The following is a 19,887-nucleotide window of genomic DNA, read 5'->3' on the forward strand; positions in this document are numbered from 1 at the left end:
TTCTGCCCCATGATCGGCAGCCTCCTTCTGAGGCGCGTAGCCGGTGGCCCGTACACCGAGGGAGTAATTGACTCTACGTATTACTTCAGAGACTGGCAGGACAGTCAATTCCAAGTTGGTTGCCCGACCTTAATACCTAAGAAGACACGGAGGCAAATTGTGGGAGAGGGGCGTCTCTAGGGTCCCTATAAATAAGCTCCAGGCCTACCCCGTCATACGGGTTGTCCTATCCATATTATTTGGGGGACAGAGAGAGAGAAGATCAGAAACATCCACGAAAGTTGTGAGGACTATCCCATGGTGCAAAGCAGGGAGGTACTACAACACACAGGCGCTAGTAGGAAAGCTACTGATTTCCACCTGGATAGGGAACTCTGGATGTGCCTTCAGACCGGCCGGACTCTGCCTGCCCTGTGAACGGTACTCTGGACTGTGGACCTTGAAGTCTTCAGTAAAAGGTAAAGAGACTGCAACCTTTGTGTCCTCGTTATTCATTGCACCTTACAACGTCCACTATCACCACCTACACATCTGGGAAGCCCTGGGGACATACTTCACCTGTGGGAAGGTATACCATCTAGCTGCCATTCCATCACCCCAGCGGACCCCTAGCAGCGTCGGTCACCCTGACCGAATACCACACGAACACCAGACAAACTTCACCTTTAATTGGACACCCCTCAGAAGGGCCACGGGCCGGGTCGGGCCACCGTGACATCCCCAGAACCGAGAGAGATCGATCCGGTACTGAGTACCCCATTGCCCTGTACGTGGGGGCGCTCCACAGGTACTATGGAGAGTGCATTATCATCTGGCATACAGGGGACCCTGGATGCGGAACTGCGTGAAGGGAAGGTAAAGGATCCCAGGTGTAGTGCGGATTGGATGGGAAATCCCTGGGGATGACAGAAATAGTAAACGTAAGGATAGACCATGAGGTACTGAAAGCAATGCTGAACACATATGGTTTTAAGGAAACAAAAAATAACAAGTGTTTTGTCCAACACTGCGTGTTACAATCTGATGAACTTGAACTGTCCAGTAAATTATTGTTTGTTGAAACGAGCATGGTGTCCCCTGAGTTACGTGAAGGGGACTCCTGAAGATGGAGCTCTGCAGACAGCAGAGGACTGATGCCTACAAGTGAGTGTGATACACCCCACACCTGACAGCACACTGAGACTGGGACACGATTTTCTTGTAAAGTTGCAGGACATTAAGGAGCAGCAGCTCATCTATGGCTATCACCCGTGGTCACTTTACAACAGCCAAATAGTATTTTTTGTGCTCTGAAGACCCTTTAACCTGCCTAGCAAGGCAATATAGGTTGGATAATTATATTTGAGCATATAAAAAGGTTACTTGAATTTTACAAAAATCTGTATTTAACAGAATGCAGATTTCTTGTAATTCACACCTCATGAAATCAGCAAAATGGCATTTTTTGCAACTTTTTTGGGGTGTGGATTAAATATGTACTTTGGCTACAGAACATGTTTAATTAAGATAGTTTTATTCATTAGAAATGCTTCAAAAACCCCATAAAAACACTGGGTAGTGCAATTCAATATGATTTTGTTTCTTGGTGTCTGGGTAGCTGATTAATGTCATCTACAGGTTTGGTATCATAGGCAAACATTAAAAATGAAGGTAAAGATGTTAATACTTGTGTCCGTTAGCAGGTAGGTCTTTGGAGGCATGCAAGCTTATCCTCTAAATGTGCCCTGCTGTGGATTGTTAGTCGCTGTATCAGAAGATGTAGAAGTGCTGCAGCTCATGGTCTGCACATAACATTGCCCCTGGCCATAAGTTTTTTTTAACTGATCACTGAGTATATTTTTACAATATGGTACAGATATATATATATATATATATATATATATATATATATATTTATTTTTTTTTTTGTGAGCTTATAAGTCATTTAAACCACTTAATATGATAAGTGAGTATACAGATGATGCAGCAGGGTTTCACAGCTGATATTTTCTGATGCAAAACATTTTCCTGCCTAAGTTAACATATTTCACTATCTATTTGATCCCAGGATTGAGTGTTTTTGCCACATATCCAGCTTTCCGAGCTTACCATAAATCAGATCAGTGATTTAGGATATATATACTGGCTTGATTTATGATGAGCTCATAAGACTGCTGATGCAGCAGAAATACTCCTGTGATAAAACAGGTAGGGAAATGAGTTACCTATGAAAACAGAAGCCCTTGCTTTTTTGTGCCTTTTTTTCTGAGCATGAGAACCAATTTTTTTTAACTCCTCCAATTAGGGAACGTAGCCCCTTCACGACACATGAGGTAACTGTAAGCCACACTGTCCCTGGCTGTTTACCCCCTAAATGCTGCAATCAATAGCAATAGCAGCATTTAGAATGCTATGAGGGGGAGGGGGTGACTCCATCTCCCACCCAATCAGCACCTCATGACATAATCATGGTCTGCCAATGATAGCCATAGAAACCAGAGGTCAAATGAGAACCATCAGGTCTGCCAGCTATGGTGTTCTGTTAGACCATGCCAGAAGCATAATTTAAAAGGCGTTCTGTCAGTGAAATACTGACAGCAGTAATGCATTGCCATGCATTATACCAGTGATCAGAGTAATACAAGTTAAAATCCCATAGAGAGTCTAAGTAAAAAGTAAAAAAAGTAAAAAAATTGTATATATATATATATATATATATATATATATATATATATATATATATATATATATATATATATATATATAACAAATAAATCTGTATATTTATTTGGAAAAAAAAGTACACATATTTGGTATCACTGCGTCTGGAACGACCTGAAATATAAAACTCACACCATTTAATTCATCCAGTAAACACTTTATAAAAATGACAAAAACTATACTTTGTCATCACTTAATGATTGTCAAATAAAAGTGGAATAAAATGCGATCAAAAGGATAAATGTAAATAAAAATGGCATAACTGTATAGGTCATCTTATAATGCAAAATACAATCTGCTATAGTACTGTCAGTGGATAAATAAAAATCTATATTTCTCAACTAAAGCGATGTAAAAACAATTCTTTTTTCTATAAAATAGTTTTTATTATGTGTCACGGATCCCCACTCCGTGGTATAACTAATTTGTCACGTGCCTGCTCTCAGCAAGTGACTTGGGTTGTGACTGCAAGGGTTAATCTATCTCCCCACTCTCAGTCCAGCATTCAAGCTCTGTCCTATGCTATAATGGGAGTGCAGCGCCCCAGAGTCCTGGTCGTTGCAGTACTGTGGCTCCGCCACTATGGGGAGCCATGGTGCGTCCGATGGCACTGAAGGAGTTCATCTGATCAGGTATCACAGACACCAATACATTTCACAGCCGGGCCTCCGGGGGGAGCTAAGGGTTCTATTCATTAGGCCACTCCCCACCATAGTGGGTAAACTGGGGGTCAGGCAGGAAGTTAGATCAGAAAGCTGACTGGATTGGACGAAGCAACACCTAGTGGCAGAGGGTGTTGTGGAGGAAGAGACAGTAGAGTCTCTGTCAGGGGTGGGATCCTGACAGAGGCTTGGCATTGAAAAGAACGTAACGGGTCCGCGCCAGCTCCGGGAAGCGGCGGGACCCAAGAAAGGACTAGAAGCGAGATAGATTGTGCTGAGTGAGAAACGAGATCAAGCAATAGGAGAATTCCAGTAGGGGTCGTGCTGTAAGACCGGAGCACCACCCTACTGAGGCGCACTACCGGTGGCCGGAACGCCGAGGGAGTATTATAACATTCAGCTTCAAGCAATACTCTAAACAGCGGCAGGACAGTCAGTTTAAGGCGAGCTGTCTAACACATATCACCTATGAAGTCTTGGGAGGCAATTGCGGGAGAGGGGCGTCTCTAGGGTCCCGGAAGAACTCCAGGCCTATCCGACAAACGGGTGCCGTTCTAACTGTAACATCAGGAAGGGACGGAAGATTAGAAGAACATCATTTAATCGAGTTGTGAGGGAACTTAAGAAACAGACACAACGGTTGTGGGGTACTTTCCGTAAGCACCGCAGGGAAGGACTACAACACATAGCGCTAAGAAGGAAGGCACCGATTTCCACCTGTGAAGTGAACTCTGGAGGTGCCATTGGACCGGCCGGACTTGCGCAGCCTGGTGAACCGTATTCTGGACTGAGGACTCAGAGATCTCCAGTAAAGAGGTAAAGAGACTGCAACCTGGTGTCCTCGTTATTTACCGCGACCTGCACCCCACAACTGCACCGTTACAACACCACTTATTGCACTGGACATCCCCCACTGACAGACAGGGCCACGGACCGGGTCTAGCCACCGTGACAACCCCAGAGCAGAGACCCAGAGGCCCGGCTCCGGGTACCCCTCGGCCCTGCGGTGGTGTGGGGGCGCTCCAGGAGCATAAATCACACACCGACCCAGGCCACACACCCGATCATACACGCTGCCACCACTCACCAAATACACGGGCGATGAGTCCCGGAAATATTAATATTAATAATGTCTACTACTCATAAGGCTCACACACCTTAGGCTATGGATTCTTTTAGAACATTCAAGGTTCAACTTGTTAAAGTTTTATACTTTAATACAAAAGGTTCGGTGCTTAAAGTAAGAAAAGGTATAAAACTATGATAATAAAAAGACATACAACTTATGCAAACAGTATAAAAATAAACAGGAGAAAATTTACAGAAATCATCTAACTGGTAGTTTGCTTTCTGCTCCCTGAGGGGGGTGAATGGAGTTGGTGGAACACATCAGCGTCTCAGGCTGCCCTCACATGTGAACTAGTTTTTTAGGTATACAGGTCTAATTTATAGCTTTGGTCTGGAGGTCAGGTTTCTAGACCAGCCCCTCAGGTTAATATCATAATTGCTTGTTTTTTGATTGGACCACGGCTGCACCCCCAATGAATATATTATTTACTCTTGAGATCCTTTGTGTAAAAGTTCTCACAGAGATACTATCAGGCCATAATTGACATCTCTCTTCCAAGAGCTAGGAGGTGTCAAATGTTACCTTTCTTCTTGGCTTCCAGCAGGACCCCCTGGAGAGATTGGAGACAGAAGTCTACTTGTCTCAGGAAAATACATATTAACACCTAGGTGCGACCTGCAGCTTTTCAAGACATGTTACATTATTGCCAGTGACACAATAAATCTATACATAGTCCACAGCATCTACTATATAATTGTCTAAGGGTCACTTCCGTCCTTCTGTCCTTCTGTCTGTCTGTCACGGATATTCATTGGTCGCGGCCTCTGTCATGAAATCCAAGTCGCTGATTGGTCGTGGCAAAACAGCCATGACCAATCAGCGATGGGCACAGTCTGGCAGAAAAATGGCTGCTCCTTCCTCCCCGCAGTCAGTGCCCGCTCCATACTCCCCTCCAGTCTGCGCTCACACAGGGTTAATGGCAGCGTTAACCGTGGTGTAACGCACTCGGGTAACGCTGCTATTAACCCTGTGTGACCAACTTTTTACTATTCATGCTGCCTATGCAGCATGAATAGTAAAATGATCTAATGTTAAAAATAATAAAAAAATAAAAAATCGTTATATACTCACCGTCCGTCGGCCCCGGGATCGACAACAGGCCTTTCCCGCTTGCGATGCTCCGGTTACAGGTCCATGCTGCGATCTCACGAGATGATGACGTAGTGGTCTCGCAAGACCGCTACGTCATCATCTTGCGAAACCGCAATGCACTCTTAAGACCGGAGCGCACGAGCAGCATCAGTAACCGCTTCGCTTGGATCCAGGGGCTCCAGAAGGTGAGTATATAACTATTTTTTATTTTATTTCTTTTTTTAACAGGGATATGATGCCCACATTGATATATACTATGTGGGCTGGGCAATATACTACATGGGCTGGGCAATATACTACATGGGCTGTGCTATATACTAAGTGGCTGGGCAATATACTACTTGGGCTATGCTATATACTACGTGGCTGGGAAATATACTACATGGGCTGTGCTATATACTACGTGGCTGGGCAATATACTACATGGGCTCGGCAATATACTACATGGGCTGTGCTATATACTACGTGGCTGGGCAATATACTATGTGACTGGGCAATATACTACGTGGCTGGGCAATATACTACATACTACATGGCTGGCCAATATACTACGTGGCTCTGTGCTGTATACTACGTGGCTGGGCAATATACTACGTGGCTGGGCAACATACTACGTGGCTGGGCGATATACTATGTGGCTGGGCAATATACTATGTGGCTCTGTGCTGTATACTACTTGGCTGGGCAATATACTACGTGGCTGGGCAATATACTACGTGGCTGGGCAATATACTACATGACTGGGCAATATACTACGTGGCTGTGCTATATACTACGTGGACATGCATATTCTAGAATACCCGATGTGTTAGAATCGGGCCACCATCTAGTATATATATATATATATATATATATATATATATATATATATAGTTCACCACTTTATGTAAAAGCGAAAAAGCATAAAAATACTTTATAAGTGTGGCATTGCAGTAATAGTACTGACCCGAAGAATAAAGCTGCCTTAACACTTTTGTCACACAGTGACAAATGTTGATTCCATTTTTATCCATTTCCCAGTGTGAAAATGTAAAATCTGTGGCTAAAAAAAATTTGTGTCATAAAAATGTAATTATTTTTTTTCACTGTCCAATGGTATAAAATGATCACTGCACCCCTAGATGAATTCATTGAGAGGTATAGTTTGTAACATGGGGTAACTTATGGGAGGTTATGCTATTTTGGCACCTCAGGGGCTTTGCCAATGAGTTATGGCACCCGCAAACCAGTCCAGCAAAATCTGAACTCTAATTTCGTACTTCTTCTTCTCTTCTGAACTGTGCACTGTGCTTCAAACTCAGTTTTTGGACACATAAGGGATATTGGTGTAATAAAATAAAATTGCGCAACAAATTTTGGGGTCCATTTTTCCTGTTAACTTGCTTAAAATAAAAAAATTGGGGCTAAAAGAACATTTTTTTGTGGGAAATAGGTGATTTTTTTTATTTTCATAGCTCCACCTTATTAACTTCTGTGAAGCACCTGGGGGTTCAAGGTGCTCACCACACATCTAGATAAGTTCTTTGAGGGGGTCTTGTTTCCAAAATGGGGTTACTTGTGGCGTGTTTCCACTTTTTAGGCACATCAGGGGCTCTCCAAAGCACGACATAGCGTCCACTAATGATTTAAAAAAATGTTGCATTCAAAAACTCACATTGCACTCCTTCCTTCTGAATCCTGCCATGTGCCAAAGCAGAAGTCTTTCCCCACAAATGGAATATCGGCGTACTCAGGAGAAATTGCACAGAAAATTGTAAGTTGCAATTTCTCCTGTCACCCTTTTTTTGGCTTACAAACATTTTTGTGTGAAATATGTGATTTTATTATTTTCACGGCTCAACGTTATAAACTTCTGTGAAGCACTTGAGGGTTAATGGTGCTCACCACAAATCTAGATAAGTTCACTGAGGGGTCCAATTTCCAAAATGTTGTCACCTGTGAGTGGTTTCCACTGTTCAGGCACATCAGGGGCTCTCCAAACCTGACATGGCATCCGCTAATTATTCCAGCAAATTTTACATTCAAAAAGTCAAATGGCGCTCCTTCCCTTCTGAGCCTTGCCGTACACCAAAATATTAGTTTTGCCCCAAATATGTGGTATCAGTGCACTCAGGAGAAATTGGATGACAAATTTTATGGTGCAATTTCTACTGATACCCTAAGAAACATTTTTCTGTGAAAAATGTGATTTTTTTTATTTTCACGGCTCAACGTTATAGACTACTGTGAAGCTCATGGGCATTCATGGTGCTCACCATACATCTAGATAAGTTTCGTGATGGGTCTAGTTTCCAAAATTCTGTCACATTTAAGTGTTTTTCTCTGTTTGGGCCCATCAGGGCGACATGGCATCAGCTAATTATTCCTGCAAATTTTAAATTCAAAAAGTTAAATGGCGTTCCTTCCATACTGTGCTCTGCTGTGTGCTCAAACAGTGGTTTCCCCCACATATGGGGCATCGGCTTATTCAGAAGAAATTGCAAAACACATTTTTTGGACCATTTTTTCCTGTTACCCTTGTGAAAATTTTTGTGAAAAAAAGTAAAATGTTCATTTTTTTCCTTCCACATTCCATTAATTCCTGTGAAGCACCTGAAGGGTTAATAAGTTTCTTGAATGGGGCTTGAACACATTGAGGGGTGACGTATTTAGAACGGTATTCCTTTTGTTTTTTTTCTGTCATACAGACCCTTCAAAGTCACTTCATATGTGAGGTGGTCCTTAAAAATGGCTTTGTAAATTTTTGGGAAAAATTAAAAGCTGCTGGTCAACTGTTTAGTCTTATAACTTCTTAACAATAAAATGATGCTTCAAAAGTTGTGCTGATGTTAAGTAGACATGTAGGAAGTATTATTTATTAACTATTTTGTGTGACATAACTTTAATTTAAGGGCATAAAAATTAAAAGTTTGAAAACTGGAAAATTTTCCAAATTTTTGCTAAATTTCCAATATTTTGACAAATAAATGCAAGTCATATCAAATGTTTTTTACCACTATCATAAAGTATAATATGTCATGAGAAAACTCTCTCAGAGTCAGTGGGATCTGTTGAAGCGTTCCAGAGTTATTACCACTTAAGGTGGCACTGGTCAGAATTGAAAAATTTGACCTGTTTAGGAAGGTGAAAACAGGCTTTGGGGTGAAGGGGTTAATTTATAAAGATTTGTAATAATTGGTTATCTCTACAATTCAGTTTATTCAGATAATGCTAATCAACTTCTTTCATTAACTCCTTTCACTAGTTATTTAAAAAAGTCAATATAAAAATATTGACCATAAGTATTATTATAAAGTTGCAAAAAATGTCAACTTAAATATATATTTATATAATTAATATATATATATATATATATATCGGTTTACCATTAAACTAGAAAGCAATGTAGTTGGCAATGGCTGATTTTCTATTGTTGTTTTATTGTGAAATGTTTAGATTTTAAAGAAAAAATGTTTTGTCTCAAATTGTAAATATTGAAACAGAACTGTTTATTACATATTGCATTATACTTTATTTTGTTGATATTTTAAGGAAATTTATAACTAAATTATCCACTACTTAAGATCCACTTTTTAATATATATATTTTTTTATTATATTGTTATATTTTATCATCACTAAATCATGATGGCTAAATTAAGAATGTAAAGCTGAAGCAAAATCTTACTGCAGAACAGTAGCAGTTAGTATTTTTGAACACTAAGTGGCAGTATAAGACTGCTTATCACTTTTTTCCACCTTCAAGAGAAAGAAAATCAACTAAAATCATTACAATTTCACAGTACCGGATATAGGAAAGCACAACTATTTTTACAGAGGACACACTGCAGTCTGGAATTCTCTTTTCATGGAATAATATTCCCATATTGTGGATTACAACAGAGGAAACTTTTATATCATATCTTTTTGACAATGAATCATACAGAAGAAAACAGAAGGAAACAATGGCAGCAGATATATCAGGTATTTTCCATTATTTTCTTCTTTATCACTGATACCTATGGCCAGTTACAATATTCAGTACTTGAAGAAATGAAGAAAGGATCTGTAATTGGGAATGTGGCAAAAGATCTGGGATTAAATGTGGATGAATTTGCAAATAGAAAATTTCAACTAATTTCAAAAGCAAAAAGAAAACAATATTTCAGTGTTAACTTGGAAAATGGAGACTTATTTGTATCAGACAGAATTGATAGAGAATCGTTATGTGGGAATAAACCAAACTGCTTTATAAACCTGGAGACTGTGATAGAAAATCCTTTGACTTTTTACACAATCACCATAGAAATCCAGGATGTGAATGATAACTCGCCGATATTCGCAGACAAATATTTTGACGTAGAAATCAGTGAAGTTACATTACCGGGGGCTCGTTTTGCTTTAGGAAACGCACAAGATCCAGACTTAGGCACCAACTCCATACAAAGTTATACACTGAGCGGCAATGAAAACTTTGGCCTTGGAGAAAAAATTACAACAGATGGAATTAAATATCCTGAAATTATTCTGGAAAAGTCACTGGACAGAGAGAAACAGAGTTACTATGAGTTAATATTAACAGCCTTGGATGGAGGTAACCCACAGAAGTCAAGCACTGCTACAGTCAGGATTATTGTCCAAGATTTTAATGACAACCTGCCGATGTTTAATCAGGACACATATCGTGTAAGATTACATGAAGATGCAGCTATTGGGTCTCTTGTAATTCATCTAAATGCAACTGATGAAGATGAAGGGTCCAATGCTGAAATAGCTTATTCCTTTAGTCATATTTCTGACAATGCTCGTCAGTTATTTACTATAGACTCATTAAATGGGGACATCAAAGTAATAGGAAATATGGATTATGAAACTTTGGATTCCTATGAAATGACTGTAGTAGCAAAAGATGGTGGAGGTCATGTAACTCATTGCAAGGTGTCAGTGCAAGTGATAGATGTCAATGACAATGCGCCAGAAATAACTGTCACATCTCTCTCAGCATCAATTCCAGAGGACTCACCACCAGGAACTGTGGTATCATTACTGAATGTCCAGGACTTGGACTCTGGGATGAACAGTGAAGTTGTTTGTCACATCTCAGACACTTTGGCTTTTCAGCTAATTCCATCTTCTAGTACTTACTATAAACTGGTAACTGCAGCTAGCATGGACCGAGAAAGAAATCCTTCCTACAATGTCACCATACAATGTATGGATGGTGGATCTCCTCCACTGTCTACCAACAAAACCATTCAGCTCAATGTCTCAGATGTGAATGACAATGCTCCAGTTTTTGAGAAAATGAAATATATTCTGTATATTGGAGAAAATAACCAACCAGGTACATCAATACACAATGTCCGAGCCTCAGATCCTGATGGTGATGAAAATGGGAAAATAAGTTACAGCATTCTAAACAGCAACGTAGACGATATTCCTGTGACATCTTATATTTCCATCAATTCTATAAGTGGAGTTCTCTATGCCCAGAGACCATTTGACTATGAACAGTTGCGGGAATTTCAGTTCCAGGTGATGGCTAAAGACAGTGGATCTCCTCCTCTAAGCAGTAATGTCACAGTGAGGATATGTATCATTGATAAGAATGATAATGCTCCGAAGATCCTCTACCCATCACCAGACACTGAGGGATCAGCATTATTTGAGTTTATTCCTCACTCTGCTGAGAAAGGTTATCTAGTCACCAAAGTGATTGCAGTGGACGCTGACTCTGGACACAACGCCTGGCTCTCCTATCACTTACTGCAAGTACAGGATCCTTCTTTTTTCACCATTGGCCAATATACTGGAGAAATCAAAATTGGACGTGACATTCAGGACACAGATATTTTAAGACAAAAGATTGTGGTTCTGGTGAAGGATAATGGGATCCCATCTTTGTCATGTACAGTTTCAATACAATTAGTTGTGGCTGAAAACTTTCAACAAGTTGTTCCAGAGATTAAGAAACAACCTAATATTTCTAATACTTCTTCTAACGTGACTTTCTACTTGGTGGTTTCCATTGCTCTTATATCAATTGTATTCATTGCAACAGTATTAATTACTGTGGTCTTAAAATGCAGAAAATCAAGTACTCCTACAAGCTATGGGGCATATAGCAGAAACGTGTATCCTCAGTTCACCCTGGGATGTCCTTCTGAGATCAGTGATACCAGTTTACCTTTCCCATTCTCATATGATGTGTGTGTGACTCTGGACTCCAAGCAGAATGAAATCGCTTATCTGAAACCAGTGCCGAACGTCCCCACAGAGAATCTCATAGACACCGAGGAAACTACTGCTGAGAATGGTCCGCCCAGCAATGATCAGAATCCTGGAAACATTGTTCAGGTATGATTCAAGGCTTATTCATATGCGTTTTATAGTTGTGTTGATAGAGAATATTTTCTGTTTTTTATTTATTTTAATTTCTACAGCATCATGTTTCTTACCTAATGGAAGTTTTCACTTTACATTTTTGGTTTACAGGCATGAATGTTGAAAATATATATTTTAAGAAATTTAAGGCCTTCTAATTCATGTTAGATACATAGCTGGCACATCATTCTATTATTCTACATTTATTTGCAGAAATAATTTGGATTTATTCTTTATATGGAAACTTCATGTAACCAATTCTATATTTCAGTCTGTCCTAGAGGATTATAAGTCTTGAAAAGAATTAGGCAGTACTGCTATGGATTGTACAGTGAACTTGAGGGTTCACCTACTGTGTCATTATTATAGATTTTTTTTGTTACAAAGCTTGTTTCTACTCAGTGGTATTTGCTAGATAAAAATGACAAAATCAGCTTTACTTACCCTCCGCAGGTTGAATTATGTCTCTGTGCTGCTCCTTTCTTAATTGACAGACTGCAGCAGTGATATCACAGCTAAAGAGCATGTCATTGCTGCAACTAATCACTGGACTCAATGGTCATGCCAATGTAGACGACGTAAGACCTTTTACATCCCTCGCTGCCTATCTTGTCTTCTTTCTGTCTACCAGTGTATTTGCTTTTTTGATGATTTACTTATAGTTTGAGTCTTTGATTGAGAAACAATCCACACATACCTGAATCTACATCTGCAGAGAGTAGAGAAGAGCAAACCATTGAAGGTTTGGTTCGATTCGGTTCAGTGACCATCCCAATGTTCGAAGAATGTCTCAATATTTAATGAGATGCAAAACCAAACGTATAGACAACACCTTTGGGGTACCAAAAAGCTGCAAATTCAGTTCAAACATGGGCACACAGCAGAAAAAGTGGCATCAATTGACCCAGAGTACAAAGATACTGTAAATACAGTATAATTGCACAGCATGGATGCATAGAATACGGCCTGCAACAGGGCTTGGACCAGCGTTTCTAGCTTAAACATTTATCAGTAACAGGTGGATGAGTGACAGGTGTAGGTCTGGTGCTCTGAAAGCCCTGCCAAATTAAGCAACACACAAAAAGGAGAGCCAACTTGGAGTCCAAACATTTGCAAAAAGTATTAAGGTACCTTCACACGAAGCGACGCTGCAGCGATAGCGACAACGATGCCGATCGCTGCAGCGTCGCTGTTTGGTCGCTGGAGAGCTGTCACACAGACCGCTCTCCAGCCGAGGTCCCCGGGTAACCAGGGTAAACATCGGGTTGCTAAGCGCAGGGCCGCGCTTAGTAACCCGATGTTTACCCTGGTTACCAGCGTAAAAGTAAAAATAACAAACAGTACATGCTCACCTGCGCGTCCCCCGGCGTCCGCTTCCTGTACTGTGTGAGCGCTGGCCCTAACAGCAGAGCGGTGACGTCACCGCTGTGCTTTTACTTTCACTTTAGGGCCGGCGCTCAGTCAGAGCAGGAAGCGGATGCCGGGGGATGCGAAGGTGAGTATGTACTGTTTGTTTTTTTTACTTTTACGCTGGTAACCAGGGTAAACATCGGGTTACTAAGCGCGGCCCTGCGCTTAGTAACCCGATATTTACCCTGGTTACCAGTGTAAAACATCGCTGGTATCGTTGCTTTTGGTGTCAAACCTGACGATACACGCCGGTCTGACGACCAAATAAAGTTCTGAACTTTATTCAACGACCAGCAATATCACAGCAGGATCCAGATCGCTGCTGTGTGTCAAACACAACGATATCGCTATCCAGGACGCTGCAACGTCACGGATCGTTGTCGTTCTCGTTGTAAAGTCGTTTCGTGTGAAGGTACCTTTAGAGGCAGACACTAGGAAAAGTGTCAATTGACCCACAGTAGAAATTTGATAATGGCACAGCAGCAGTCAGCCATGGACCATGCATGAAGTATCAGGATCTGGGCCAGCATTTAGAACTTTGGATTTAAGTTTAAATTATGAGGTTTGTGACGTACCAACGTAAGCCTGCTGTGCTTGGATCCCTGATACCTCATTCAGCATCTCAACATTTTTTTTGCTCAGTCACACACAGGAGGCACAAGTATAAGCTTGGTAGACCACTAATGTTAGAAAAATGTAAGGATAGTAACACAGATAGTTGACTGAAAGTAAGTGCAGGCCTGTCGATCTGGGATCCTTACTGCTGCAGGCAACACACATGAAGGAGACTTTCCCCTCAGTAGAAATATATAAACATAAAGAACAAAAACCGAACTGATGTCCATAAAATAATTAATTTTATTGAATATTAGTAACAAAAAATAACACTACATAAATTGGTAGGGGACGAGAAAGAAACCAAAAAAGTATGGCACAAAAAGGATATAGCAGCATAAAATACACAGTCTGAAATATAACAGTACTATGTGAATAAATAAATAAATAAATAAATAGATATATATGTATCACATAGTCGAAGACTGAAAAATATAGATGTAAGTTTGTTTACTACTTAGCATACAATACCCCAAAATTAATAATAAATAAATATATATGTGAGAAAAGTGCAAACACTAGTGCAAAGATAAATAAAGTGCACAAGTGCGAAAAATATGATGAGGTAAGCTGCTCGGGTCACAATTAGCTGCAGGAGACTGCCATCTAGTGTCTAGGCACTAATCCAATACAAGCTCAAAATGCTCCCCTTAAGTAGTTAATATATTAACAAGTGTAACAATCCTAATAGGAGGAAGCAAAGAGTGGAGCAAGGGAAAGCGCCCAGGGCAAGTTAGTACCTGCAATGCTACTGTATCCAGGATGTGCCAGTCCCCGACGCGCGTTTCGGCGCTAGCCTTCGTCAGGGGGTGGCAACATCCAGCAGGGAAGGAGATTATAAAGGGGGGACAACCAATGAGTGGCGGACACGCATGTGAAACGACGCACAGTGTTGTTGGATGTGATCCAGGCACGCACGCCGCCGCCGGACCATGTGATCCCCAGGGACGCGTGCAGATGACGCAGCGCTGGGGGACATGAGACCGGAGAGCGGGGATGCCAGGAATCCAGCAACAATGCGCGTACCATCCGGTCCGCCGTCATTGGCTAGCATGGAACATGTGATCTAAGGTCCTGGAAGGGTAAAGTGGGACAGGAAGAAGCATATAACCACAGGTCCTGGAAGGGTAAAGGGGGAAGAGGGGATAATACAATGCATCAATAGGGTCCTGATGATGATATGTACAGAAAAAACAAGGAGGAGTTATAATGGACTAATGGATATGCAGATCTCGCTGGAGTAATGCATATATGTGTATATAGATTTAATATATGTATGGAAAAATATATATATATGTATACAACTCTAATATAAGTATATATATATATAACAGGGATCTGTACATGGAACGGAAAAAAGTAAAAAATAGAAAATAAATAAATAAAAATTGAAAAATAAATAAAAAATAATAATAAATAATAAATAATAAATAATAAATAATGAATAATAAATGATGATACATAATAAATAATAAATAATAAAAGAAAATTATAAATGAAAGAAAAATATATATGTATAAGTAATGAAAAATAAATAAAAAATAAATAATCATAAAATAAAAAAGAAATATATGTGCATAAATACAAATGCGAAAATATATATGTACAAGAATATATAAAAAACTGTGAAAAAAATATAATAAAGTGCTACGTGCAGAAAGTAAGTGACACGAAATGTAAAAAAACGTGAAAAATTAATGCTGTATAATAAAAAACCTAATGAGGAGCTAATAAAAGGCGTACAAACGTATGTGCACACATATAAAGTGAAAATTACAAACATATATGTGAACTTTATGAGAACAAAATAAATAAAGTAAACAATAATAAATAAAAAATAATAAATATGAAAATATAAAACATAATGAATAAATAAATAAATAGTGAAAAAATAAATATATATGAAAATAAAAAATAAAAATAATAAAAATAAAAATAATAAATAAGAAAATAATAATCCATGTAATATGGTAAACTGATTTCCAAATGTCCATTATTTTTTATATATATGACTCTCTCTCCAAATCTCTACAACACGGGAATTTTCAGCCGGATATCCGTCAATCTGCCGCAACACCCGGAATCGAAAAGGTGAATGAATAGACAGACAACAACGTGCCTTCAGTGACAAAGACACCAGACAAGACGAAACCCTCATCCATGGAACACCAGGTAAGTAACAACTAGAAAGGAACTGAAAATACAAGTGAGTGAATAAAATGCAATAAAAACATAACAAAAACACAAAAACAATAACAATAGAGACCAAAAATACAACTTACATATAGCTATATATCTTTCTAGGAACAGTTCAGTATATATACTGAAATTGTACACAATCGTGCACACCACGAAAAAATCCCCACAACTCAATTAAGGACAATATTTTAATAAAAAATAATATTTTAATGAAAAATAATAGCTAAAACCATTAATAAAAACATATACCAGAATACATTATCTAAAACTTCACTACTGGATAACAAGGCGGAACAGGATATTTATAAAATGCTGATAAAACTATAAATCTATAAAAATGGAACAAAGCTGATGTTTTCGTTTAAACCACGGGGTTGTATTGTATTAAGTGACCAGATCCATCTAGATTCCATTTGTGCCAATTTTTGGCTGATGTTACCTCCGCGGATCGATGGATTAATTTTATCAATACCTCTGATCTTAAGATATGATGGGTCACAATTATGGAACAGTCTAAAATGCTTCGGAATCGTTTTAAGGGTACTCACATCAATTTCATCATTCTGTGCGGCAACTATGCCATTGACATGTTCACGCACACGTACCTTAAACTGGCGGGTAGTGAGGCCGACATAGATTTTAGGGCAAGGGCATGTAGCGTAATAGATAACCGCCTTGGTCTCACAATTAATAAAATGTTTGATAGTAAATTGTTTTGACCCGTTGGAATCACAAAATGTATTGGTTCGTTCAATATTAGGGCATGCCTTGCAGTGGCCACACTGAAAAGATCCTTTCTTCTGTTGAGTCTGAGACAAAAAGGTTTTGGGACAATTTTCATAATAACTTTTTACCAGCATATCACGAATATTCCGCGATCTACGAAATGTGATGCTAGGTTGTTCGTTCAGGTATTTGGAAAGTGTCTCATCTGCAAGTAAGATAGGCCACGCCTTCTCAAGCACCTGTCTCATTTTCTGATTTTGGGAATGATAGTCAGTGATAAACCGCACATTCATCGTATTAGATGGTGTAGAGACTGAATACAGTAGATCATTCCTTGAGGAATGTCTAGCTCTGTTATATGCCCGTTTCAAGCAGCGATGGCTGTATCCCCGATTTAGGAATCTGGATTTTAACTCCTGTGCGCGTAATTCAAAATCTTTATCGGTGGAACACAGGCGCCTAAGTCTTAAAAATTGACCCACTGGAATAGATTTAATTAAAGATTTGGGATGCGCAGATGTGGCATGTAACACTGAATTAGTTGCGGTCTTTTTCCGGAATATATCCGTTTGTAAAATGTTGTTACTGTCACGTTTGACAGTGACATCCAAAAATTCAATTTGAGACTTGTGATGATGGTATGTCAGTCGAATGTTCAAATTATTATCATTGAGGTTGGAAATGAATAAGTCCAATAGTTCAACACTGCCTTGCCAAATGAAAAAAATGTCATCAATGTACCGTGTCCAAAATAGGACACGGTACATGTATTGATGACTGTCTGACATAAATAAGTCCCTCTCCCACAGCCCCAGGAAAAGATTAGCATACGCAGGCGCATATGATGCGCCCATTGCGGTGCCCTGGAGCTGTAGGTAGAGGGACTCTTTAAAAATAAAAAAATTATGTGTCAGACTGAATTCTAAGACTTCAATAATGAAGTCAATCATGGACGTCGGGTAATCAGATGTAGAAAGAAACCATCTTGTTGCACACATACCATCCGTGTGTTTTATGCTGGTATATAACGATTCAACGTCACAAGTGACAAGGATTGTATCGTCCTCAATGTGTAAACCATCGACTTTCTTCAAAAAGTCACCTGTGTCCCGGGTGAAGGAGGGAAGGCATTCGACAAGAGGCTGCAATTTACAGTCGATAAATTTACCAACATTTTCCACATAATTGCGATTACCGGAGACAATTGGTCTGCCGGGTGGTGACTCAGAGTCCTTGTGTACCTTAGGTAAGAGGTACAGCGTTGGTATGCATGGTTCTTTAATGGTCAGAGCCTGACAAAGTTCTTTAGATATGATACCTTCACTATTGGCCTTATTCAAAATAGTATCTAACTCAGATGTATAAGCTGATAACGGGTTGAAGGTAAGCTTTTTATAGCATGTTTTGTTTCTCAATTGTTTAAAAACTTCAGCTTCATACATTGTAGATGGCCAGATGACAATGTTGCCTCCTTTATCAGCGGGCTTAATTACGACCCCAGGTAGATTTCTCAGTCTCTGGAGACTTTTTCGTTCCTCAAAATTCAGATTACCATTGGTAATGTGGCGGGGAATCTTTTTAAATTCTTCACTGACTATTTGAACAAACAAATCGATATTTGAGCAAGTGGAGAAAGGGGGGAATTTCTTTGACCGTGGTGCAATACAAGATGGGATCTTACCTCCTTCAGGAATTGAATTCTCTCGGGCCAACTCATTTAGGACTTGTAATGCCGTTTGCTCCGATTCTGTTGGAAATAATTCATAGGTAGCTTCATCATGAAAATATTTTTTAAACATGAGAGACCTTGCAAATATATGCAAGTCCTTAGTTGCGGAAAAAGGATCAAAATGAGAATCAGGGCAAAATGAAAGACCTTTATGTAATACCCTCAAATCAATCTGAGACAGAGAATGTGTACTGAGGTTAATTACCTTTAGTTGATTATCATCGGAATGATCAAAATTGCGTCTATAAGGTGTATTCCGTAGATGTCTTTTTCTTTTGGATACATCCTTGTATGATGTTGATGAGGAAGCTGAGGCATCAGAGTATTCACTCAATGATGGAGTAGATGATACAGACATGGTCCTGGTGCGTGGAGGGTCACTGGTGGGTGACCTTTTCCATCTATATACTCGATTCATTTGGACATCTTTCATATCCCGTGACAATTTATTGGCATGGTTGACCTGGATTTCTTTTACCCAGATATCTAGCTCTTTTTCCATTGCTATGTTAATTGATTGATAATCGTCCACAGATAGTTGGGTTTTTGCCAGTGTGTATGTATTGTCCAATTGCTGATCAATAGTCTCTATGCTCTTGGTATTGAGATTTATCAACAGTTCCATAAGTTTTTTTGATGTGTTGTTACAAGTATCTTCCCAACTTTTAATGAATTCGTCATCTTCTATGACAAACGAGGGTATCACTTTGACCCTTAACCCCCTAGGAATCAGATCTTTGGTAATATAATTTTGCAAAAACGCTTTGTTCCACCACAAACGAGTACGTTTGTGTAACAATTTTTTAATTGTAGTATTAAAATCAGTAAATCCTAGGCCACCAGGGCCATTGGAATCAGACCCACCACTACCAAAAAGTTGATTTATACGGCTGAGCCAGGATTGTTCCTTGGCTTTTAGGTCCATAGCCAGAGGGGAAACCTGTGCGGAACACAGCAGATAGGATTAAATAAATAACTCAAGGCAAGGGATATGCAAAACTACACATGTGTGAAGATGGAATAGATGTGCACATATACCCAGAACAATGGACGTAATACCAGACAAATCGGAAATTCATATATAAACATAAAGAACAAAAACCGAACTGATGTCCATAAAATAATTAATTTTATTGAATATTAGTAACAAAAAATAACACTACATAAATTGGTAGGGGACGAGAAAGAAACCAAAAAAGTATGGCACAAAAAGGATATAGCAGCATAAAATACACAGTCTGAAATATAACAGTACTATGTGAA

At 39.4% G+C, this 19,887-nt stretch overlaps 1 protein-coding gene across 2 annotated transcripts in view; it reads left to right on the forward strand.

The window, feature by feature from the left end:
* LOC143776637 (protocadherin gamma-C5-like) overlaps positions 1-19,887 on the forward strand; it is a 671,321-nt gene that overhangs the window by 5,028 nt on the left and 646,406 nt on the right. The window contains exon 1 of one of the 2 annotated variants that reach the window (XM_077266249.1): positions 9,383-11,918. The exons of the other annotated variant lie outside the window; for it this stretch is intronic. Coding sequence (XP_077122364.1) covers positions 9,495-11,918 — 2,424 coding nt within the window. The 5' untranslated portion in view covers positions 9,383-9,494. Of the gene's footprint in view, positions 1-9,382; positions 11,919-19,887 lie in introns of those variants that run through there. 2 annotated transcript variants of the gene reach the window in all.

This window comes from Ranitomeya variabilis, chromosome 5 (assembly GCF_051348905.1).
Source record: "Ranitomeya variabilis isolate aRanVar5 chromosome 5, aRanVar5.hap1, whole genome shotgun sequence".
Taxonomy (NCBI): domain Eukaryota; kingdom Metazoa; phylum Chordata; class Amphibia; order Anura; family Dendrobatidae; genus Ranitomeya; species Ranitomeya variabilis.